The sequence below is a fragment of the Pleurodeles waltl genome, chromosome 6, assembly GCF_031143425.1.
Source record: "Pleurodeles waltl isolate 20211129_DDA chromosome 6, aPleWal1.hap1.20221129, whole genome shotgun sequence".
Taxonomy (NCBI): Eukaryota; Metazoa; Chordata; class Amphibia; order Caudata; family Salamandridae; genus Pleurodeles; species Pleurodeles waltl.
This window is the reverse complement of record NC_090445.1, coordinates 154,241,980-154,268,517: the sequence shown is the minus strand read 5'-3', so window position 1 is coordinate 154,268,517 and position 26,538 is coordinate 154,241,980. Positions and strand designations below refer to the sequence as shown.

Here is a 26,538-nt window from a genome sequence, read left to right as displayed (position 1 = left end):
CATTCTTCTCCAATCCACGTTACGTCACTCCACTATGCCACTTAAATCCACTCTGCGCAACATCTAGGCACTATACTCTATGGCACTCTACGCTACTCTGACACTGTACTCCACTCTGCAACATTTTACCCTACTCTATGCTATGCTAGTCTACGTCACTCTACTCTTGCATAGACGAGACCTGTTGGCTTTGCCATTCCTTGTTGTTTATAGTGCTTAACCTTCCTGGGCAGGATTGGACAGGGGTGACTGTGTGGGGGCAGCCTGTCTTGTGGTGCTGCTCCAGAGTGATACTGTCTGCAGCCTAGCAAGTGTCCGATAGGCCATTCCTCTAAAGGGAAGAATTCACTTCTCACCTTATGAGAGAGATCGAAATCCCTGAAATTTACTGTGGCCACAGACATCTTAGTGAGCTAGTCTTCGGTGGACAACCTGCTTGACTAGAATCCCGACTTTCCCCTCCTTATTCTGCTCTGGAATACAGGGATGAGCTTTCCTTTTGTTAGAATATCTGTGAATATCGAAGACGATAACCTGATAGCGAAGTAAAAGTTACTTGTAATCCCAATTCTCCACCATGGGTATTATGTTCAAATTTATGAAAAACCTATCCGTCTCGCAGAGGAAATATTGGAAATTGGTTGAATGGATCATTGTCACATCCCATTCAAAGTGATCTGCCTCGCCGGCACTGCTGTGAATTCTGGTGCAGGAGTTCTTGAACGGTGTAACAGTACGGTGTCCCAAACGTTTTGTGGAAAAGGGAGATTGATGTTTACATGCATTATTGCTGCTTTTTACTGACTGTTGGGGGACTTTGGATTACAAATACATTCATGAAGAGTTTTTATCCGTCATTGGCTTTATTGGCATGTTTTAGAAACTTCAGAAGTACCCTTGCCAACAATATTATTTTCTTAACATCTTTTAGGGGGTTCTAAATTTTGTCCAGTACAAGTTCAGTCACCTGCAACCCAAGGAACGTCAGACCATGTGCGAACTCTCAAAGATGTTCTTGCTTTGCTTGAACTACTGGAAGTTGGAAACACCATCTCAGTTCCGGCAGCGGTCTCAAAATGAGGATGTGGCGACCTACAAAGTTAATTACACTAGGTAACACCAGGAATATGGTTTTGATAAAAAATACTCCTGGAACTAGATCCCTCTGTGACTTGCTCAGAATAGTTCAGTTAATCATAGTAGTGACAATAATTTCTTTTTTCTGTCTGCATTCTGAGATCACCTGAAATGTGAACTAGAGTCAGGAAACAAACTGGAACAATGATTTCCTCTGTGGGAGAGGAAGACTTTGGGACAGAGAGGGGGAATTGATGCCAATAGCTTTATTGTACGTTAGTGAATTAACAGTTGTCCATTCCCTTTTGCCTAATTGTTCGCTGTTTAGCAGAGTGCAGAAGGTCTTCTTTTTTTGTGGAATTGGCCAATAACTCTTTTTACATGTTTACTGAGAACCTGTTCTACATTTGAAATTGAATTCAGCATACGGAATGTAATTGTCTTGTGGGTTAAGCAGTATCAAAGGTATTATGATTGTTAAAAGCAGCACCCATAGGAGAAGTGGTAATGAATACTAAACTGCCCTTTTATTCAAATGTTTTTTATTTTAATTATTTTGTTTTTCAGGTGGCTTTGCTACTGTCACGTTCCACAGAGCTGTGATAGTCTTCCTCGCTATGAAACCACACAGGTGTTTGGTCGAAGTCTCCTTAAATCCATCTTCACTGTAACACGCCGACAGCTTCTTGAAAAGTTTCGGGTGGAGAAAGATAAGCTTGGCCCTGAGAAACGGACACTGATCCTCACCCATTTTCCTAAGTAAACAGCTTTAGCCCATGTTCTTCTGCACTTATGTATGCTTTCGCTTCTCTTTGCCCACTTTCTTAAGTAGTTGGCTGACAATCTAGTTTGCACCCTTGCCTAAGTAAATTACTGTCTATTTACTGCCATTTGTGCTTGCGAGTTCTGTTTTAGCATTAATGGGAATTGAGGGATTAGGATTAGTTTTCATTGGATTGCACAGTTTTAATGGGAAAGCTGCAAAACCACATCTGTCATTTGGCTAAGACAGGCACTGCGTGTTACGTTTAAGCACCTATTTTGGATGACCCTATTGTCCTGGCTTATGTGTGGTTATAGTTTTTAACAGAGTACTATAATTAAGATGCAAGAAGCCAGAGGGTACACTTCTAATTAAATTTACCATTCCAAGTTCTTTTCACTAATGGCACTCCTTGCTTGTGACGTTTCACGTTTTTCAGACCTTTTGAAGTGGCACCATACTTAGTCATTGAAAGCACCTGCAAAGCCCAATTGTTCTGTATTCTTTAATAAGTAGACCTACTGTCTGAAACTAGCCTACAGTATATATGCAGATAGCGCCACAGGCTGAAGGAAGAGTCGGACAGCTCCCACAGCCAGTTAACTATTGATCATGGGCGCGAAATACAATAGGCAGCAGTTTGATAATTGGTGTAGATGTGTACATCTGCCTAATGTCCCTGGGGTCCAACTTGTTGCGGCTTGTGCTCACAACTCGCCAGTGTTTTGTATCTGTTCTTATGGTGTTTCGATGCTGATATATTTCTGTTTTTTAACTGTATACCTATAAGCCCCCTCTATGCCACACAAGGCACTGTCTGTCTCCTCACACCTGCAATTTTTGGAGACAGCTCACCCTTGTACAATTCTAAAACCATATGCACAGCAGCTGACAGTGTACCATGTATTCCCAGGTCCAGTTCTGATTCACTCCTCGAACCCCTTTCTCATGCTCCTCTGCTCACAGTTATGAACACTACCCGTTAGTTTCAAATTTACAAGTCCTAAGTCCTTTCTCAGTTTACAATACTGTCCTTTGTAATCCATTTCCATGATGCCTCATCTGAACCTTTGTCCTCTTCAGTGCATTTGGTGAGACAGCAGCAGTCTGATGTAAGAGTATGGAGAATGTATTCACCAATAATAGTGTTGGTTCAGTGACTTCCTTTCTGGATGTGCATTCACCTTTCTAGTATGGCAGTCTTGGTACATACCGTTGTAATCCTATATTCTGGACTGGTTAAACCTGCGTGGTATGCCGAGTGTTAAAGCTCTGAATTTTCAAGTAGGCGTACTATATGTAAGTCGCTGATCTCACAGTTTATTAAAGTTAAAGACAGTTTATTGGCGTTCCCAGCGAAACTCACTGCTTGGTAATGTAATGAACATAATGGACCACGGACAAAAGAGTAACATTTAATTTTTCTTTGGTTACTTGTTTATTATTGTCCAGTGAGTTTACCTGTATTTTCCAGGTTCCTTTCCATGTTGGAGGAGGAGATTTATGGAGAAAACTCTCCCATCTGGGAGTCTGATTTCACAGTGCCAGCCACAGAAGCAGCACCTGTTGTATCACGTCCCGGTATGATAATTTATTCTTGTAAAGTGGATACGCCTTGTATTGTCCTTGTATCTCGATTTAAAAAAACAAAACAAAAAACTGTAATCTAGATAATAAACTTTGTTCTTTTTGATAATAATCTATTTTTGACTGATCATATTGAGTTCTATTCAGGGTGTCAGTGTTCACAATCACTTATTTTAGGGTCCTTGCTGAATACTCATTCTGCATCTTTATCTATATTCTTAAAATCTGCTGGTCTTCATAGTGGAGAAGATAAAAGGTTGCTATTCTAAAGTTCACAAAAGTAGATTTGATTTAGTTTTGCAGAATCTTTTGACATTTTAGTCTTTAGCCTAATGTAGAACTTGAGGGCTTGTCAAAACTGGTTTGGGACTCCAGTAGCTTCGGTAGAATGCTCAGGTGGGGCTTTGTGGACTGACCAATGAAATATAGGATTTTAATACAGTTGCAGTTTGAATTGATAAACTGTATGTTTGATGGCATGTGCGGCTGTAAATACACATGCTCTGTATGCTCCTGCCATCTAGTGTTGGGTTTGGAGTGTTGCAAGTTGTTTTTCTTCTAAGAAACATTTTCGAGTCATGGGATCAAGTGACTCCTCCTTCTTGGTGATACTGCGCATGGGCATTGACTCCTTTGTTAGATTGTCTCTTCGCTCTGTCTTCCCCTTGCTCTGGTTTTGAAACATTCTTTTTTTTTCCATCTTATCTTCATCGACTGTATTGTTGTTGATCAGGTTTTCTCACATTCTCGCACTCCCCTCACTCTGGGAACTGTCCAAACGCCCTCTGGGGCATCATTGCCCATTCGTGCTTACCTCAACACGTAGCACAGACCAATATGCTGTGCTAATGGAACGGACACTGTTTCGCTTCTGTCCTTAGTGCCACTCTAAATTCCAACACACTGACCAACATCTGGTGTGTGTAACCTGTGCCTCTCCCCTGACGATCAAGAAGCCACCTGCGATGCCTGCAGATCCTTCCGGTTGAAAAAGACCCTTCAGTACCAAAGAGCTAGATGACTGAAAGATGGCTGATCACATTGAGTTCTATTAAACTGAACACGGTGCACAAGTCTCCGGAAGACACGTTGGGCATCTTCGCGGAGGAGCACGTCCAGGAGGAGCCAGAACAGGGGGAGGCCTTTTCCATCCAGGACTCCGATGTCCAGTCTGATATTGAAAGCACAAGGTGACCTTGGCGCAGCCTGTGAGTACCGTGGCCCCTCCTACCCCCTCTGAGTTCTAAAAGGCCCCTTACCGAGGTCTCCAGACCACCACTGTCAACAGGCCATGACCGCCTTCGGAAAATAGGCTCAGATGCCCCGCCTTCCAGCTCGGCAGCGAAGATTGCCAAGACATTGTCTTCAACACTAACCTCAGCATCTTCGGCATTGGATATCGTGGCAATTTCTGTTTGACCCTCTGTACCGACCACTTTGGCACCAAGCCAACCAAGTTCCAACTCTGCTTCGGTACCAACGAAAGGACACCGGCCTAAAAGCTTGGTCCCGAAAACCAGGGATTCAGCATCTTCAGAGTGGAAAGTTTGTAGCCAGTCCATCTCCTCTTGAACCCGTTTTAGAGACTATGGACTCTTGCCAGCACCGCCTCCACATCCAGGAGGGCACAGAGTGCATCATTGCTCCCCCCGTTACCAAACTATTGTTTCTGGAGGCTCTGCACACATCTCTACCTCCAAAGAAGACCAAGGACAAGGCTACCACTATTCACAAGCCTTTTCCTCTTTCTCTTCCTCTTCCACCACCTTCTTCACCACCTACCTCTCCTCCACCCTCCTGATTCAACTGCCTTTCCTACTGCAGGAAATTTAACACCACAGGGTTCCCCGTTATTCACTGGTTAGGATTTGGGTGGGACACAGCAGGACCCAGATCCATGGGACACATATGACCCTGATTGCCACAGATCTGGACTTATACCCCGCACAACCCTCACCGCCAGAGGATGCCACATCCTACCAAAAGGTGATGGCTCGTGCAACTGCCTTTCACAATGTCGAGCTTCACAGGGACCCCATTAAACAGGACTTTCTTTTGATACCCTGTCATCCACACATGTGGATATCTAGTTCTCCCTATGCTCCCTGGCATTCTTCGGCATGCAGATGAAATTTTTAGGGAACCAGTCCGCTCAAGTGATATTACCTTTAGATTTGCCCAAAAAATACAAAGTTTCTCCCTCTGATCTCCTATACATAAGATCACAGGTCCTGCCAGATTCTATTGTGGCTACCACCACATGTAAACAGGCCAATAGTCAGGCCACAGGGGAACTATCCTCGCCCAGATAAGGTGTGCAAAAGGATTTACGTTGCAGGTAAAAGACATGCCTGACTTAGATGCTCAAGTTTTCATCCTGAGGGTACAGCAAGCGGTACTAAACATGCCGTCCAATAAGGAGTTTATTTTCGGCCTGTCCACCCAGCTCCCACCCCTCTCCCCCGCCCCAAAACCTCCCAAAACCTCGGAAATCCCCACCCCCAGGAGAAGCAGAAAAAAAGGACACCAATACTGCAAATGCCATGGTGCTTTACAGTCCCACTCCCAAAGGGGTACTTTTCGTTGCACCACATTCAGAGGTGGTTACAATCCAGCGATCTCCAAGGCCTCCACATCTCAGGTCAGACAGCCTTCCAGTTCCTTCTCACAAGGCTTCTATAGAAGCACTTATAGATGCAACAACACAAGAAGTAGAGGTAATAGCACCACCACCAGCATCTCTACATCAGAATCTAAACAGTGATTACCTACATCTTCCCACTCCATACCTGTCGGGGGACCCTTCAAAATCTTCATACACAATGGGGTCAGCATCACTTTGGACCAGTGGGTCCTCTTCATTATCCAACATGGTTACTGTCTCACAGACTCTCTCAAGAACATCTTCTCAAACAAGAGGCTTAATCCCTTCTTCTCAAAGGAGCCATTGAGCCAGTTCCGCTACAATACCAAGGAACAGGAGTATCCTCTCTATACTTCCTCATTCCCAAAACAGACAATGACTTCATGACCGCCCTAGATCTGAAGGACGCCTACTTGCAGATGTCCATCCACCCTGCACACTGCAAATTTCTCAGATTTGTGATTGCGGGAGAACACTACCAATTCGGAGTCACCACAGCTCCCAGGGTATTCACAAAGTGCTTAGCAGTAGTAGCAGCACATCTCGGGAGACAAAATGTTTACATATACCCTTACTTAGTCGACTGGCTCATCAAAGCCACACTCTGACAGTGGACCTTCTCACAACTTTGGTTTCACACTCAACTTTCTCAAATGCACCTTCACCATCTCCAGATACAGCCCTATGTAGGAGCTATACTCGGTGCTCAGTTGGGGATTGTATACACAATCCGGCTCGTGTTCACAACTTTCAGTCTCTGCTCCCACAGTTTCAAGAGAACTCATCATACACAGTCAGGACTGTGATTCTCCTGTTAGGGATGATGGCCTCCTATATTGCTATTGTCCCCCATGCTAGCCTCCACATGCGTCCCTTACAGCAGTATCTGTCTCATTAGTAGCCTCAATCACAGGGTCACTGAGAATAATAGGTGTTAGACCACCATACTCATCGCTCTCTGCAATAAAGGAACACCACCAACCTGTTGAAGGGGTGGCCTTTTCTAGACCCTGTGCCTCAGATCTTCTGACAGATGCCTCACACACAAGCGTGTGCGCTCACCTTCAAGACCTCTCAGTACAGGACCATTAGGATCATTATCAACATCATCAATCCCTGCATGTAAACTTCCCAGAGCTTCAGGCAGTATTTCTAGCCCTAAAATAATTTCTTCATCACCTCGATCACAAAGGTGTCCTAGTCCGCACAGACAATATGACAGCGATGAACTACCTTCAGAAGCAAGGGGGAACACGTCTCCACTTGTTGCGACTCTCTCTGACAATATGGAAATGGGCTCACCACCATCACATTCACCTAGTGGCAGAGTATCTCCCAGGAACGGACAACGACTTTGCAGACCTTCTCAGCCGGATGTAGCAACAAGTCCACGAATAGGAACTCCACCTGCAAGTCCTTCAAAAATACTTCCAGAAGTGGGGCACACCTCAAATCTTTTCGCCACAGCAGAAAACATAAAATGACTAAACTTCACCTCCAGGTACCCCCACCCTCTATCCAAGGACAACGCTCTATGGACTAACTGGTAAAGAGATATTTTCCTACACTTTTAAACCTCTCCCTCTCATTCCATTTATTTTTTGACAGATCAGGCAAACATCACTCAACATGAACCTTGTAGCTCCCTATGGGCATGCCAGCTTGGATCACCACACTACTGGGCCTCTCAGTAGTGCCCCATGAGAAGCGTCCCAATAGCCTAGACCTTCTCACTCAAAACCAAGGTCAGGTCAGGCATCCAGACCCCAAGTCTCTCAACCTTGGGATATGGCTCCTGAGGTCATAGAGTTTGGTTACTTAGATTTTGCTGAATGCATGGACATCCTCTGAGAAGCTCGTAAACCCACTACCAGAGCATGTTATTCTGCAAGGTGGAAATGCTTTGTTTGCTACTGTCACCCCAAACACATTAATCCCTTTAAAGTTACTGTCCAAGACATTGTCTACTACTTGCTTCATCTGCAAAAAGCTAATTTAGCATACACCGCCACTCACTTGCATCTTGCAGCTATAGCTGCATACTTGCAAAACAGACAACATAAATCCCTCTTTAAGATTCCAGTGATCAAAGCATTCATGGAAGGCCTTAAACGGGTCATGCAAAAACAACAGCCTGGCAGTTCGGGCTGGACTGTTCCCATGGGGAACAGGGTTGAGTCTGATTTGTACATGGCTGGGTCCAAACTGGGGTGGCATAGTGATCAAAACCATTGATGGATTAAACCCAGATCTGTGACTGGGGATGAATGTTTGATTGGTTCCACATTCCGTCCATCATTTGTGTTTGTTTGCTTTTCTCGCCCTAAGTGCGTCGGGTATGCCCATACGTAGGACCCGGGCTCACTATGCCACTGGATTCAAGCTGGCCTGGCTGATGAAGGATGATACCCTGATACCGGTCCCAGGATGCTTGTTTACAGTCCAGGTAGGACCTGGCCTGGCAGTTCAGGCTGGACTGTTCCCATGGGGAACAGGGTCTAGACTGATTTTCATAAGGCTGGGTCCAAACTGGGGTGGCATAGTGAGCAAAAGAATTGATGAATTAAACAGAGATGTGTGATTGGGTGTGAATGTTTCATCAGTTTTACATTCCGTCCATAATTTTCCTTTTTTGCACCATCATTGCACCTCAATACTATCTTTACCAGACTGATGTGTCCTCCTTTTGAGCCACTTCATTCATATCCTCTTCAGTATCTCTCAGGGAACATGTTTTTTTTAGTTGCTATCACATCTCTGATGTGTTAGTGAGCTCCAGGCATTAACATTGGAAGAAACATTCATCTAAATTCATAGGGACAAGGTGGTTCTTGGCACTAATTTGAAGTTACTCCCTAAAGTGGTCCCTCAGTTCCATATTAACCAATCCATTGAGTTACCAGTCTGCTTTCTGCTACCTGACTCACTTGCTGAAAGAGCCCTTTACGCTTTAGATGTTAAACATGCATTAATGTTCTACATTGATAGAACTAAGGATGTTAGGAATACTTTATCAGCTCTTTGTGGCCTTCTCACCAGCTCATAAAGGCAATCCAATATCCAAGAATGGCATAGCAAGGTGGATAGTAAAATGTATTCAAACCTGTTATCCTAAAGCAAAAAGGCAACTTCCTGTTACTCCCAGAGCACACTCTACTAGAAAGAAGGGAACCACCATGGCCTTCCTTGGAAGTACACCCATAGCTGACATTTGTAAGGCAGCTACATGGTCTGCACCACATACATTTACAGAAAACTGTTGTGTAGATGTACTTGCACACCAGCAAGTGAATGTAGACCAGGCATTACTAAGCACATTTTTCCACTCAACTGCAACTCTCACAGGGTAGCCACTACTTTCATGGACAGACTACTTTAGTCTATTCAGAGTATGTGCATCTACAGCTATTCACGCTATTGAATGGAACATTTTACTTACCCAGTAGACATCTGTTAGTGGCATGTAGTGCTGTAGATTCACATGCACCCTACATCTTTCCCGGGGCCATTTCAATTACCTTATACTTGTATATAGTTGTACATATATTGTTACAGTTGCATGGCGATCTTTCTCTATACTTCCTCTACACTCCTTTTCTTGCCCACCTACGAGAAAACAAAGTAACATAGCAGTCAATGCCCATGCGCAGTATCACTGAGAAGGAGTCACTTGATCCTGTGACTCGAAAATGCTTCTTCGAAGAAAAACAACTTGAAACACTCCTAACCCAACACTAGATGGCAGGAGCATGTGAATCTACATTATAACATGCCACAAATAGATGTCTATTGAGGAAGTTACATTTTCCTTACTAACAAATTTAAAATGTATTTTTTTCTAACCTTGGCTTCCCTTATCCCTTTTCTGTGTGTGTAGCGGAGTCTTTGGAGCCCCTAAAGGAGCTGCTAATCAATTTTCTTGATAACATCTGCACTTTTCTTGTAGCATTCCCTTCCTCCCTACTTGTTCCATGTCATTCAGCAGGAAAAATTTATTTTTACAGTTCTCCTGCTGAACCATAGCTCTGATAGTCCCACATCTGGAATTACAGATATTGTGGGGTTCGGTTATTCCGTAGTTCAGGATTACAGACTTATTACAAGCTTTCCCCAAAGTATGATAAATAACCGCAAACATTTATTTTAGTGCACTTGTCCCACCAGGTTTTCCTCCACACAAGAAAGCCCAAAGCATCCCTGCATATTTCAATATTTTCTTCTACCCAATATGGGCTTGGGGAAGGAGACTGCATAAATCTGTATTCCCTTGTAATTCCAATTTACTCCTGTGTCTGCCTAAAAGTTAATTTTGAATGAGGGAATCTGTATTTTAGAGATTGAGGCAGCGGGATCACAAACCTTTTACTTTGGTTGATAGAGAAAATAGGCTGCTGCAATTTTTGATAAACTCTTGACTTAATTGGCATAACAAAAGATTGAGTAGTACAAGCCAATTACCAACATTAAACATCTTCCATTTGTTTCTCTAACATGAAATCTTTCTTCTTTTCATCAGTTGTTAGCCCTGCTGCAGTCCCAAGTGCTCATTTGTTTAGCAAAAACCTCAACACCAGCTCACCCATGGCCTCCATGGAAACTGCTCCGACTGAGCCAGTGCCAGGTAAGATTTTTTGAGAGCACTATTCCTTACTTTATAGACAGGCTATAGTGTTTTGTGTTTATTCATGCAAAAATAATTTCTTTCTCTGGCCTTAAAAAGCAACTACAGTGCCCTATGCATCAAGCAGGACATACGCTTGATCTTTTCTTTTCTCCGGAAGGACTGATTTAAGTTAAGATTACATCACTATATTGGACAGATCATGCCTTGATTACTTTTGAGGTGCTGGTAATGTAGTATTGTCCTTTGATGCAGGAAACTATTTTCAGTAGAATCTGGAGACAATTGCGTTAGTTGATCAACCCTACATCTGGTGCACTTTGTAATTTGAATAGCATCTTTGACCCCCATGAACTCAGTAAACTAATTGCAAAGCTTTTGATCAGGGGATTTTACAGACTCTGGTCAAAAATATTCCAATCACCACTCTGAAATCCCAGCGGAAGCCCTCAGTGCCATGGTACAACAAATCACTAAAAACCCTTAAATCAACTTGCAGGCGATTGGAAAGGCAATGGTGCAGTAGGTACGATGCAGCAGATAAACATGACCTCACAACAAAGTTACAAGGATTTAAACAAGAGTTAATAAAGCAATGGCAAAATATTTTGCCAATACTATTGTGGTTGTTTGTAACAGCACTAGGAAGGTATTTGACATCCTTCCAGGGCTGTCCAACTTGGATTGTGTAAGTAACACTATTATACCTTCACAAGAACTATATGATCTGGCTGATTTCTTTGAAAAGGAAATCATTAAGATCCTGGAAGAGATTGATATCTCCTTACAATCAGAAGCCACAATCAGAAGCCACTGTAAATCAGATTGTCTCCGAGATACCTGAGCACCGCATAGATGGGCTAGAGAGTTTTGTCCCTCTGTCAGAAGAATGCTTTAGATCTATTGCCTGATCAACCTCCTCAGACTCCCCTCTGGAACCTCTACCTTCCAAGCTATGGAAAGAGGTTGGTGATTAACGTTTCCATCTCCGCTTGCAAATTTGCAGTCAGTCCCTGCTGAAGGGTGAGGTACTATTGATGTGGATAAAGGCAATGGTTACTCCCCTACTTTAAAAAAAAATATATATATATATATATATATATATATATATATAAAAGCTACAGCAGAGCCATTGGTCTAAGCAGTTATAGACCTATCTTGCTACTGCCATTCCCGGTGAAAGTGCTGGAGTGATTTGTGAACAGGAGTTTGTTTCAGTTCTCTCTGCTGGAAGATGAACAGTTTGGCTTTAGATCTGAACATGAAACGGAGTCTGTGCTCCTGGTTGCTATGGATGAGAATGGATAGTAGTCAGTCTTGGTGATGTTTGTTTGATCTGTCGACTGCTTTCAACACTGTCAACCATGGCATCCGCGTAGCCCAATTAGCTTCAATCAGAATAGAAGGACTAGCATTAAAATGGCTGAAATCGTATCTTTCTGAGTGGTGTCAGACGGTCGTGTTACCCCGGTTCCAGTCTGTTTTCATGCATTTGCTTCAGGGAGTACCTCAAGGCTCAGCAATCGTCCACATTTTGTTTAATATCTATGACACCACTTATTTCTCTTTATAAAGGCACATAACATCAGAGTGGTCAATTATGCAGATGAGACAGCCGATTCGGTCCCTTAATAACAATCAGCTGGATGTGGTGGCTGTCTTTCAGAACTGTGTGTTAGACATCGCTAAATGGATGAATGGGAATTCCCTTAAACTAAACTGGGATTGCAAGCCAGCACAGACTGAATTCCTGTGCTGGCTAGCAATTAGGATTCCTTTAACATGTCCTTCTAAATTGTGGCTCCTTCCTGGTGGTGATGAGATTTAACCTTCAAATATTGTTTGGAATCTGGGGGTAGTATTTGATGACAAGTTATCCACAAACAAGCATGTTACAAAAGTTGCTGACTCTTGTTTTGCATTGTTACGCGGCATTAGGAAGCTGTTACCTCTTCTACCAGCCCAATCCAGGTCTCTCTTGATAAGTGTGATATTGAGTAGATTAACTATTGCAATGCCATTCTAATTGGAGCCCCTGATTATCTGATAAACAGATTACTCAGAGTCCAGGGTGCACCTGCTAAAAATTAAATAGACCTATGAGATCTTCTTCGTCAGCGACCAATAAAGATTGGCACAGGCTCCCAGTGAGGCAGATGATTATTTTTAAGGCAATGTGTATTGTCTTCCAGGCCCTACAAGTTGGGGGGCCAGCCCAGCTAAGAGAAAGATTGAGAAGTTGTACTCCTGCAAGAGTGTTCCACTCAAGCACCGGAAATGTGGTATGTGTCAACACATTTCAGAGAGCATGCCTTGGCAGTCGGGCATTCTCTGAAAAAGCGGGGCAATTATGGAACAACCTACTTCCGATCCGTAGAAAGTAGTTAGATTTGTTACAGTTCTGGAATGCCTTGAAGACCTGGCTTTTCCCATAATGTTTTCTGCATTTGAAATTGCATTTGTGTGTACAGAATCAGGTGTGTACATAATATCCCTAGCGCCAAGAAACCTGACTGGTAATTGTGTCCTGTATAGGTGCCATAAATAAATAAATCAGAAATGTTGTGCATAACATCAAGGGGAAACCTACAACAGGGGATACCCCAAAAAACCTCAGTTGAGACCTGGGTATAAATGTATATCTGCAACAATGTCTCAGTGGGAACCATTGAAAAGTACCAAAAAAACAAGACATACAATGAATCAAATTTTCTGGAAGGGAGTACACAAATGCATAACTATATGTTCGGTGGCATGTGTAGCTGCAGATACACATGCTGTGCATAGTCCGCCGTCTGGTGTTGGGTCGGAGTGTTGCAAGTTGTTTTTCTTCGAAGAAGTCTTTTCGAGTCACGAGACCGAGGGACGACTCCTCTTTGTTTCCATTGCGCATGGGCGTCGACTCCATCTTCAATTGTTTTTTTTTTCCGCCATCGGGTTCGGACGTGTTCCTTTTCGCTCCGGGTTTCGGGACGGAAAGATAGTCATAACTTCGGAAAACTACGTCGGTATTGTTTCGTTCGGTATCGGGTTAGATAAAATAGACACCGAATCGTGAAGAGCTCCGGTAGCCCTTCGAGGTAACTTCGATCCCCCGTCGGGGCCTGGTCGGCCCGACCGCGTGTAACATCGACACCGATGGAACGGACCCCGTTCCGATTCTGTCCTAAATGACACAATAAATATCCATATACAGACCAACATTTGGTCTGTAACTTGTGCCTGTCGCCCGAGCACAAGGAAGAAACGTGTGAGGCCTGTCGTGCGTTTCGATCCCGAAAGACGCTCCGTGACTGAAGAGCTAGAAGGTTGCAGATGGCGTCCACGCCGACAGGACACCGAGGGTTCGAGGAACAAGGAGAAGAAGAGGAAGCCTTCTCCATCCATGAATCGGACTCGGAGGAATTCGACGTCGAACAAACCGTGAGTAAGACGTCGAAACAAGCACCACAAGGAAAAAACGGACAAGGCCCAGGGGACGCCACTGCCAACAGGCCATGGCTCAACCCATAAAATAGGTGACTGTCCATCGGCACCGAAAAAGGGCGAAATGGTGCCGAGATCGTCCGACTCGGGTCGAGACACAGGCACGCAGCAATCTCGGGACCGAGAAAGTGCTGCCGAAAAGGGTCGACGCCGAGACAGCGGAACCGAAGCTGCTCGACGCAGAGACAGCGGCACAGAGGATGATCGACGCCGAGAAGGCTTGATTCCAAAAAAGAGAAAATTCTCCTCGGAGCCGAAAACAAGCAAAGACACAGTTTCGGTGCCAAAACGCCCAGCAACCGAACCGACTGCCAGCTCGTATTCAGAGGAACAATCACTGTCCTCTCAAATGCGCAAACACAGATTTGAAGAAGAGTTACAAACCACTGACGTAGACCACACCCAGAAGCGAATCTTCATACAGAGTGGGACAGGGAAGATCAGCACTCTTCCCCCAAATAGGAGGAAAAGGAGACTTGAGTTCCAAACACAAGAACAAACACCACAGGCAAAAGTGGTGAAGAAAGTAACTCCACCACCCTCTCCTTCACCTGTAACTCATACATCACCGGCACAGACTCCGTCACGTTCACCAGCTCGTACCACCATGAGCCAAGATGACCAGGACGCTTGGGACCTATATGACGCCCCAGTATCAGACAATAGTCCTGAGTCGTATAAAAATATAAAGCACCACCCACCGACCCTGCTTTTATCACATCACAACTGCCACCAGATTCAGTTGTTATAGGGGCAGCTCGCAAGAGAGCCAACTCGCACACTTCCGGCAACGCACCACCTCCGGACAAAGAGAGCCGCAATTTCGACGCGGCTGGAAAAAGAGTTGCTGTACAAGCTGCAAACCAGTGGCGCATCGCGAACTCTCAGGCGCTCCTAGCGCGATATGACAGAGCCCATTGGGACGAGATGCAGCATCTCATCGAGCATCTACCCAAAGACTTACAGAAACGGGCAAAACAAGTGGTTGAGGAGGGACAAAATATCTCTAATAACCAAATACGCTCCTCTATGGATGCAGCGGATACAGCTGCAAGAACAATAAATACCGCGGTAACCATAAGAAGGCACGCATGGTTGTGCACATCCGGGTTTAAACCCGAGATACAACAGGCAGTGCTCAATATGCCGTTCAACGAACAACAATTGTTTGGACCCGAAGTGGACACGGCAATTGAGAAATTGAAAAAGGACACTGACACAGCCAAGGCCATGGGCGCACTCTATTCCCCGCAGGGCAGAGGCACTTTTGGCACATTTCGCAGGACAACCTTCAGAGGGGGGTTTCGGGGTCAAGCCACACAAGCCAGCACCTCACAATCAACACAGTCTACCTACTGGGGACAGTACCAAAGGGGAGGCTTTCGGGGCCAGTACAGAGGGGGACAATTCCCTAGAAACAGGGGAAAATTTCAAGGTCCCAAAACCCCTACAACCAAACAGTGACTCACAAGTCACTCAACCCCTTCACACAACACCAGTGGGGGGGAAGACTAAGCCAATTTTACAAAGCATGGGAGGAGATAACAGACACTTGGGTCTTAGCAATTATCCAACATGGTTATTGCATAGAATTTCTCCAACTCCCTCCAAATGTCCCACCAAAAACACAAAATATGTCAAAACAGCATTTAGACCTTCTGGAATTAGAAGTTCAGGCCTTACTGCAAAAGGACGCAATAGAATTTGTACCACGTACACAAAGGAACACAGGAGTCTACTCACTGTACTTTCTAATACCAAAAAAAGACAAAACACTGAGACCAATCTTAGATCTCAGAACACTAAACATCTACATCAAATCGGAACACTTTCACATGGTCCCGCCACAAGACGTGTTACCACTGCTAAAACAACAAGACTACATGACAACCTTAGATCTAAAGGACGCGTATTCCCACATACCGATACATCCCTCGCACAGGAAATATCTAAGGTTCGTATTCAAGGGAATACATTACCAATTCAAAGTATTGCCGTATCGTATAACGACCGCACCAAGAGTATTTACAAAATGCCTAGCAGTAGTAGCCGCACATATCAGAAGGCAGCAAATACACGTGTTCCCCTACCTAGACGATTGGCTAATCAAGACCAACTCCCTAACAAAATGTTCACACCACACAGAGTATGTCATACAAACCCTCTACAAACTCGGTTTCTCCATCAACTATCCAAAATCACACATTCGGCCGTGCAAAACACAGCAATACTTAGGAGCGACAATCAACACAACAAAGGGGATAGCCACTCCAAGTCCACAAAGGGTTCAAAATTTTTGCAAGGTTATACAAGCCATGTATCCGACACAAAAAATACATGCAAAGATGGTATTAAAACTCCTAGGCATGATGTCTTCATGCATAGCCATTGTCCCAAACGCAAGACTGCACATGAGGCCCTTACAACAGTGCCTAGCATCTCAATGGTCACAGGCACAGGGTCACCTTCTAGATCTGGTGTTGATAGACCGCCAAACATACATCTCGCTTCTATGGTGGAACAGTATAAATTTAAACAAAGGGCGGCCTTTCCAAGACCCAGTGCCACAATACGTGATAACAACAGATGCTTCCATGACAGGGTGGGGAGCACACCTCAATCAACACAGCATCCAAGGACAATGGGACGTACATCAGACGAAGCTCCATATAAATCACCTCGAATTGTTAGCAGTATTCCTAGCGTTGAAAGCATTTCAACCCATCATAACCCACAAATACATTCTTGTCAAAACAGACAACATGACAACAATGTATTATCTAAACAAACAGGGGGGAACACACTCGACACAGCTGTGCCTCCTGGCACAAAAGATATGGCAATGGGCAATTCACAACCACATTCGCCTAATAGCACAGTTTATTCCAGGGATCCAGAATCAACTAGCAGACAACCTCTCTCGAGATCACCAACAAGTCCACGAATGGGAGATTCACCCCCAAATTCTAAACATTTACTTCCAAATTTGGGGAACACCTCAAATAGACCTATTTGCAACAAAGGAGAACGCAAAATGCCAAAACTTCGCATCCAGGTACCAACACAGGCAGTCTCAAGGCAATGCTCTATGGATGAATTGGTCAGGGATATTTGCATACGCTTTTCCCCCTCTCCCTCTTCTTCCATATCTAGTAAACAAATTGAGTCAAAACAAACTCAAACTCATACTGATAGCACCAACATGGGCAAGACAACCCTGGTACACAACACTACTAGATCTGTCAGTAGTACCCCATGTCAAGCTACCCAACAGGCCAGATCTGCTAACACAACACAAACAACAGATCAGGCATCCAAACCCAGCATCGCTGAATCTAGCAATCTGGCTCCTGAAATCCTAGAATTCGGACATTTAAACCTCACCCAAGAATGTATGGAGGTCATAAAACAGGCTAGAAGGTCATCCACTAGACACTGCTATGCAAGTAAATGGAAAAGATTTGTTTGCTACTGCCATAATAATCAAGTTCAACCATTACATGCATCTCCAAAGGATGTAGTAGGATACTTACTACATTTGCAGAAATCAAATCTGGCCTTCTCTTCCATAAAGATACACCTCGCAGCAATATCTGCATACCTGCAGATTACCCATTCAAACTCACTATTTAGGATACCTGTCATTAAAGCGTTTATGGAAGGCCTAAAAAGGATTATACTACAAAGAACACCACCTGTTCCTTCATGGAACCTCAACATCGTCTTAACAAGACTCATGGGTTTACCTTTCGAACCCAAGCATTCTTGCGAAATGCAATTCTTAACGTGGAAGGTTGCGTTTCTCATTGCCATTACATCTCTAAGAAGAGTAAGCGAAATTCAGGCGTTTACTATACAGGAACCTTTTATTCAAATACACAAAAATAAAGTAGTTCTAAGAACCAATCCTAAATTTTTACCAAAAGTTATTTCACCGTTCCACTTAAATCAAACAGTAGAACTACCAGTGTTCTTTCCACAGCTAGACTCAATAGCTGAAAGGGCACTACATACATTAGACATCAGAAGAGCACTAATGTACTACATTGACAGAACAAAACTAATTAGGAAAACAAAACAACTATTTATTGCATTCCAAAAACCTCATACAGGAAACCCAATATCAAAACAAGGTATAGCCAGATGGATAGTTAAGTGCATCCAAACCTGCTACCTTAAAGCAAAAAGAGAGCTGCCCATTACACCAAAGGCACACTCAACCAGGAAGAAAGGCGCTACCATGGCCTTCTTAGGAAATATTCCAATGAACGAAATATGTAAGGCAGCAACATGGTCTACGCCTCACACATTTACTAAGCACTACTGTGTAGACGTGCTATCTGCACAACAAGCCACAGTAGGTCAAGCTGTACTAAGAACTTTATTTCAAACTACTTCCACTCCTACAGGCTGAACCACCGCTTTTGGGGAGATAACTGCTTACTAGTCTATGCACAGCATGTGTATCTGCAGCTACACATGCCACCGAACGGAAAATGTCACTTACCCAGTGTACATCTGTTCGTGGCATTAGTCGCTGCAGATTCACATGCGCCCACCCGCCTCCCCGGGAGCCTGTAGCCGTTTGGAAGTAATATTCAACATTTGTAAATATATTACCTTAACCTTTATTCTGTACGTACTTATTCATTCCATTGCATGGGCACTATTACTAACATACACAACTCCTACCTCACCCTCTGCGGGGAAAACAATCGAAGATGGAGTCGACGCCCATGCGCAATGGAAACAGAGAGGAGGAGTCCCTCGGTCTTGTGACTCAAAGACTTCTTCGAAGAAAAACAACTTGTAACACTCCGACCCAACATCAGACGGCGGACTATGCACAGCATGTGAATCTGCAGCGACTAATGCCACAAACAGATGTACACTAGGTAAGTGACATTTTCCTTTTGAAACAAATTAGATAGAATAGGCGCAACCACATGTCACAACACTAAAATAGTGTCAGTGAACGGCGCAGTGAAATAATTATTATATATAACAAAAAACAGCCTGTGGGCTAGCTTTGTGACAAATAGTTTGTATCCAGGGTAAAATAAATGTCCTTAATGAATTGCTACATTTAGTAGTCTGACCGAAATAGCCACAAATGGCTGTAGGGTAGTCAATGTTTCGACCCATATCTAAAGGTCATCATCAGGACTGGAAACAAGGAATATGTGAGGAATATGATAAGGTAAAGCGATCCCACAGTGGAGTCCAGCTGGATCAGTTTGTATTCAAGATTTTATCAGAGCGTCTCATAAGCGGAACAAAGGTCAGATAGGCTAGCAGTGGTATAACCCGCATCCAGATAGTGACTTTAAAGGTACATCATCCAAAGTGAATTAATCAGACAACACCGTGAGGGCTGTGCCATGCTCAAAGCTTGCGCTTAATTCAGTTTGGATGATGTACCCTTGAAGTCACTATCTGGGTGCTTGTCACTGGAAGTACCCAGCTGACCAGTGGAAACTGAATCTGATTTGGATTTTGAAGTTGACCTCTGCCTGACACCATGTGAGTCTTTAAATGCCCTCCCATGAGATAGTGAGGGGCCTTAGAAGTGTACTTTTGTGGTAGTTTGGGTTCCAGATGGAAGTTTGGAAACTTTGAAAAATGTTTCCCTCAGATCTTAAGAGGGACGCTAAGAAAGACCATCTGACCACAATTGCAATGCATCAGATTGAATTTCAGCTTTGTCCTAGTCAAAGATCCTAGCACCTCAAAAGAAACAACTGAATTGTAATCTGAGTTGGGTTTTGAACATTTTTCAGCATGAAACCCACAAAACCCCGGGAAGGCTAACATGCCTCAAATATCAGGCTTTTTGGTTCCACAGAAGCAGCTACAGTTTCAGCAGCTATAGTTGCAGCTGTGGCCTTCTGAGAGAGAATTTGACTTCTCAAAAATTTACAAAGTGGGACTTTAAAAGGGTTCAGACAAATTGGTGTATCCTTCCAGGGGTTCCATTGTGGTGTGTCTTAATTTGTGTGTAAGTCCCGGTGTACCACTTCTATTGGGTGTCATTCACACCTTTGCACTTTGTGGCACTACTTTCACTTAAATGTTTAAAAAAAAATTGTATCTCCAGTTTCCCTTATTAGATTTGTCATTGTGATCTTACTCATGAAATGTCTCTTTACCTTACAATTGTTTGTGGAATTTAATTGTGTTTTGTGCGGCTTTTTCTACTTTGTATTTACTGCCTTTAATTCAAGCTTAAATGCTTTGTGTCACATTACCAGGGATTGAGAACATGTTTATTTAATTTAATTTGTGTGCCACTTAGCAGATGGTGGCCTTATCCTTAGAGATGGTCACATGTCCACCCCAAATAATCCACTTTCCTGCAGTCACTTAATACATGATGGTGACCGATGGTCACATGTCCACTGCAAATAGTAATCCACTTTCCTGCCTTCTCGCCTGACTGAATGGGCACTTAAATATATGATGGTGACCGATGGGATGGGACAGTATAGTTACAATAATCCTTGTAATATTAGAAATTTAGTATATACAAGTTAATATTCAGTAGACTAATGTTGAGGGCCAAGACGGGACTGGCAGAATAAGATTTGATAACATCAGGTAATCAGTTGCTCATTTCAAAGCTGGAAAGATGACCTTTGGGAAAATCTTCAATTAAAGAAGGGAAGATTCTGGCCAGAGTTTGCTGAGAGTGCCTGTCAGTAAGATCCTTATAATTCAAAGTACCCATACATAAAGGGGGTACAAGGTAGCATGGAGTTGAGTAGTGCTTGATGTTTAATTGGGTACTGATTCTATTGGGGCATTTTGGGAGAGATTCTACAGTCATCTGTAAGTGAGATGTCGTATACTAGCTGAAGAGCTGGTTGAGGAATTTTATCAGTACATGATTGCGAATGGATAACCAGCTGACTTGGTGGATTGGAGATATGGATCTGTGTGCGCAGTTGGCAATGTTAAGGACTGTCAAGAAGGAGTGCTGCAGGAGAGCAATGGCAAGAGGGCATTCACAGTATTTACAGTTTTGCTGCACAAAACTATGTGCTGTGCATTATCCCATGATCTACCGACTGGGCTTTGAGAAGTATCTTGTGTAACTAAAGTTGAATATTTGGGCATTGATCACAGACAAGATGATAAGCTCTAAAAGGGAGACACAAGCTTGGAAAGAGTCTTAAAAAGAAAGGGACAATGTGACAGGACATTCTACATTTAGTGAGTCTCCTCCAACGCTAAAATGACACTAGATTGAGCAATAGCTGTTTGACTGGCAGGTAAAGAAGGTCATAAGGAGTGAAAGAAACCACTGATAATGAACCCAACTACATGTAATGAGGATGCTGCTAATGACCTATAACCTACACCCGAGAAAGCAGTACTTAAAAAAATTATGTTATTGAGATTAGAACAGCACAGCCATAAATAACATGCATATAAAAGTAATACAGTTGTTTAGCCCATTACGGATTGAAATAGCAACAGTTTCATCTAGTGGTTGTAGTATTCTTCGAGTCCTTAACGGAGAGTCAAGGGTGAAAAAAAGTAAAGACATCTATTTGTTCAACTGTCGAAAATAATAAGAAACCGCAAGGTTATATCCTATGATGGCTTAAGCATTACCATGGGCCCATGCAGCTAGTGGGGGGAAATAACCAGTGCGATTTTTAGGTATACAAATAATATTATAATGGGGTAAATGTAGTATTCATGTGCTGTGAGGTGGGGGCGAGTGTCAATATTCTCTGCTGAGAAAACAGTATTCGCACTTAGTGCTAGCCAAAGCCCTTGTGGGGATCTGATCTCACATACCTCTCCGCTGCCTATGTTCTTGTGACCAAACCTGCAACCCCTCCAAACCCACCCCTTCTCATCTAATCACAGGCCATCAGCCAGGCTCACAAGTCCCTGTAAAATACACCTTGCCTGCCTGCAATCCGTATTGTGCATCTATAGGCAGATGCTTCTTGGTCTGTGCAAACCCTTTGGCTCAGTCTGTTGTGGTGATGGCAGCTTCCCTACAAGGCAAATATCTGTTATCTCACTTGAAAAGGAGGCTAAATAGTTCGAGCTAAAAGCGTTGGTCTCCCAAATGCTGTCATGGTGAGATATGAGCTAAACTGTGTGTAGGAAGTTGGCTCTGTATTCACTATTTCAAAGTAAGGAATAGTATGCACAGAGTCCAAGGGTTCCCCTTAGAGGTAAGATAGTGGCAAAAAGAGATAATACTAATGCTCTATTTTGTGGTAGTGTGGTCGAGCAGTAGGCTTATCAAAGGAGTAGTGTTAAGCATTTGTTGTACATACACATAGGCAATAAATGAGGAACACACACTCAGAGACAATTCCAGGCCAATAGGTTTTTGTATAGAAAAATATCTTTTCTTAGTTTATTTTAAGAACCACAGGTTCAAATTCTACATGTAATATCTCATTTGAAAGGTATTGCAGGTAAGTACTTTAGGAACTTTGAATAATCACAATAGCATATATACTTTTTACATAAAACACATATAGCTATTTTAAAAGTGGACACAGTGCAATTTTCACAGTTCCTAGGGGAGGTAAGTTATTTTAGTTCTTGCAGGTAAGTAAACCACCTACGGGGTTCAAATTGGGGTCCAAGGTAGCCCACCGTTGGGGGTTCAGAGCAACCCCAAAGTTACCACACCAGCAGCTCAAGGCCGGTCAGGTGCAGAGTTCAAAGTGGTGCCCAAAACACATAGGCTTCAATGGAGAAGGGGGTGCCCCGGTTCCAGTCTGCCAGCAGGTAAGTACTCGCGTCTTCGGAGGGCAGACCAGGGGGGTTTTGTAGGGCACCGGGGGGGGACACAAGTCCACACAGAAAGTACACCCTCAGCAGCGCGGGGGCGGCCGGGTGCAGTGTGCAAACAAGCGTCGGGTTGGTAATAGGAATCAATGGGACACCAAGGGGTCTCTTCAGCGGTGCAGGCAGGCAAGGGGGGGGGGCTCCTCGGGGTAGCCACCACCTGGGCAAGGGAGAGGGCCTCCTGGGGGTCACTCCTGCACTGGAGTTCTGATCCTTCAGGTCCTGGGGGCTGCGGGTGCAGGGTGCAGGGTCTTTTTCCAGGCGTCGGGATCTGGGAATCAGACAGTCGCAGTCAGGGGGAGCCTCGGGATTCTCTCTGCAGGCGTCGCTGTGTGGGCTCAGGGGGGACAACTTTGGTTACTCACAGTCTTGGAGTCGCCTGGGGGTCCTCCCTGTAGCGTTGTTTCTTCACCAGTCGAGTCGGGGTCGCCGGGTGCAGTGTTGCAAGTCTCACGCTTCTGGCGGGAATTGCAGGGGTCTTTAAAGTTGCTCCTCTGGAAACAAAGTTGCAGTCTTTGTTGAACAGGGCCACTGTTCTCGGGAGTTTCTTGGTCTTTTTAGAGCAGGGCAGTCCTCTGAGGATTCAGAGGTCGCTGGTCCTGGGGAAAGCGTCGCTGGAGCAGTTTTCTTCCGAAGGGGGGAGACAGGCCGGTAGAGCTGGGGCCAAGGCAGTTGGTGTCTCCGTCTTCCCTGCAGGGTTTTTCAGCTCAGCAGTCCTCTTCTTCTTAGGTTGCAGGAATCTCAGTTCCTAGGTTCTGGGGAGCCCTTAAATACTAAATTTAAGGGCGTGTTTAGGTCTGGGGGGTTAGTAGCCAATGGCTACTAGCCCTGAGGGTGGGTACACCCTCTTGGTGCCTCCTCCCAAGGTTAGGGGGTCACATTCCAATCCCTATTGGGGGAATCCTCCATCTGCAAGATGGAGGATTTCTAAAAGTTAGTCACCTCAGCTCAGGACACCTTAGGGGCTGTCCTGACTGGCCAGTGACTCCTCCTTGTTATTCTCATTATTTCCTCCAGCCTTGCCGCCAAAAGTGGGGCTGTGGCCGGAGGGGGCGGGCAACTCCACTAGCTGGAGTGCCCCGTGGTGCTGTAACAAAGGGGGTGAGCCTTTGAGGCTTACCGCCTGGTGTTACCGCTCCTGCCTGGTGGAGGTGATAGCATCTCCACCCAGTGCAGGCTGTGTTACTAGCCACAGAGTGACAAAGGCACTCTCCCCATGTGGCCAGCAACATGTCTCGAGTGTGGCACGCTGCTAAAACCAGTCAGCCTACACGGGTAGTTGGTTAAGGTTTCAAGGGGCACCTCTAAGGTGCCCTCTGGGGTGTATTTTACAATAAAATGTACACTGGCATCAGTGTGCATTTATTGTGCTGAGAAGTTTGATACCAAACTTCCCAGTTTTCAGTGTAGCCATTATGGTGCTGTGGAGTCCGTGTTTGACAGACTCCCAGACCATATACTCTTGTGGCTACCCTGCACTTACAATGTCTAAGGTTTTGCTTAGACACTGTAGGGGCACAGTGCTCATGCACTGGTGCCCTCACCTATGGTATAGGGCACCCTGCCTTAGGGCTGTAAGGCCTGCTAGAGGGGTGACTTATCTATACTGCATAGGCAGTGTGAGGTTGGCATGGCACCCTGAGGGGAGTGCCATGTCGACTTACTCATTTTGTCCTCACCAGCACACACAAGCTGGCAAGCAGTGTGTCTGTGCTGAGTGAGGGGTCCCCAGGGTGGCATAAGATATGCTGCAGCCCTTAGAGACCTTCCCTGGCATCAGGGCCCTTGGTACCAGGGGTACCAATTACAAGGGACTTACCTGGATGCCAGGGTGTGCCAATTGTGAAAACAAAAAGTACAGGTTAGGGAAAGAACACTGGTGCTGGGGCCTGGTTAGCAGGCCTCAGCACACTTTCAATTCAAACATAGCATCAGCAAAGGCAAAAAGTCAGGGGGTAACCATGCCAAGGAGGCATTTCCTTACACTGTGCTACAGGTTTGACTGCTACTTTCTGTAGCTCCTCCACAAGCCTCCACTTATCAGTATTGTTCGAAATTCTCCAATCCAGGAGGCCCAGAAGCTCCTCCTTTTGGAAGCATTAGATTTGACCTGCCCTTCTGAAAGGCGATCCAGGATATCACTCACTAGTTTCTTGTAAGAGAAAAAGGTAACAATTTCTGTCCCTTCCTGGACCTTAACACGCTACCATTTCTTACATGTAGAAATTCAGAATGGTATCTTTGACTCCGATATTTTCAAGGAGGATGGCTGTATCTAATCAGTGTACCTGCAGGATGCTCTCTTCCATGAACATGACCTACAGTAGCATAGGAAGGCTGTCTGCTTCATGGTGGTCACTGTCTTTCAACCTTGGTTCCCCATGTCTTCCAAAATCATGGTGGCTGTTCTTCTGTGGTTACAGGTGTCACAGCTTTTCCTGTCAAGACATTTGCCTCAGTGCTTCGTCTATGAATTTAGTATCAAGTCTGGCCCTGGCCATTATCCCTCAGGACTCTGTCCCCTTAGAGATTATTGACCCTTATCCAGGCATTGGACCACTTCTTAGAATTCGGCTTCCCACACTATAGGAATCTTGCATTAGGGTGTGCACCACATTCCAAACTCCACTTCACTTCTTAACTCAGTGCCTGGCAGAGCACTGCCATAATATTTTTACCAGTCAATCTAAGTCTGTTCATGTCCTCTCATTGCGAGTACCCATATTGCTACTCTTTTAGTAGGCTGCTTCTATCGCTACTGCACCCACCCATCAGTTACGAACAGCTCATTAGAGTTTGAGTGAAAGTTCACTGCAGGGATCTCTCAATCTGTGCTTTGTGACTTTTGTGACATTGATCACGTCCCTCCACTTTTAAGTGCTGGAGCTGAAAGTGTTTTTTTTCTAGTTCTGAAGCTTTAGTACTGTTGGTTGAAACAGCCATCTCATCTTCTACAGGGCAGGAGGTCTCAACATCCTGGGTGCGGATAGGCTCAGCAGGTGTCTCCCTTCCCGATGACTCCAACTACGAGGCCTAGAGTCACAAGACATTGATGCCTTTGTCGCCCACTGACATGGAGTAGATTGTTTGTTTTTAACTACATCATTTTTGGCCTTTTACTCTGAGTGAGCCTCAATACCTGAGTGTCACTCATGGTAAATTCATGAGTTCTAACCGCTAGTGGCTGCCTTTTAAGTTCAGGTTGAGGCTGTGCAATGAGGGCAAGAGGCTCTAGGCTACACGTGAGCACACATGCTGGCTGCATGTGTGAGACTACTGTCTTGCACAACCTGGTATCTGCCACAGGTAATCTGTCACAGAAGGGCCTCGTCGGGGATTTGCAGTGACCTGAGTTAGGCCTTATAATATGAGTGGGCATTCAAATTGTAGATCTGGAGTGCTCAATGAAGGCCTGTAGTGCTTAAACTGTATTGGACATTATAGGCAAATCCTGCACTAAAGAACAGTTTTGCCCCACTTACGCCTGCAGGGGCCAGCGCGGTATCAATTTAGGGGTGAACATGCATCCTAAAGGTA

At 44.5% G+C, this 26,538-nt stretch overlaps 1 protein-coding gene across 1 annotated transcript in view; it reads left to right on the top strand.

Moving 5' to 3' along the window:
• Positions 1–26,538, top strand: part of KAT2A (lysine acetyltransferase 2A) — a 182,969-nt gene that overhangs the window by 45,337 nt on the left and 111,094 nt on the right. The window contains exons 5-8 of the mRNA XM_069237676.1: positions 932–1,113; positions 1,645–1,836; positions 3,315–3,421; positions 10,588–10,692. Coding sequence (XP_069093777.1) covers positions 932–1,113; positions 1,645–1,836; positions 3,315–3,421; positions 10,588–10,692 — 586 coding nt within the window. The remainder of the gene's footprint in view (positions 1–931; positions 1,114–1,644; positions 1,837–3,314; positions 3,422–10,587; positions 10,693–26,538) is intronic.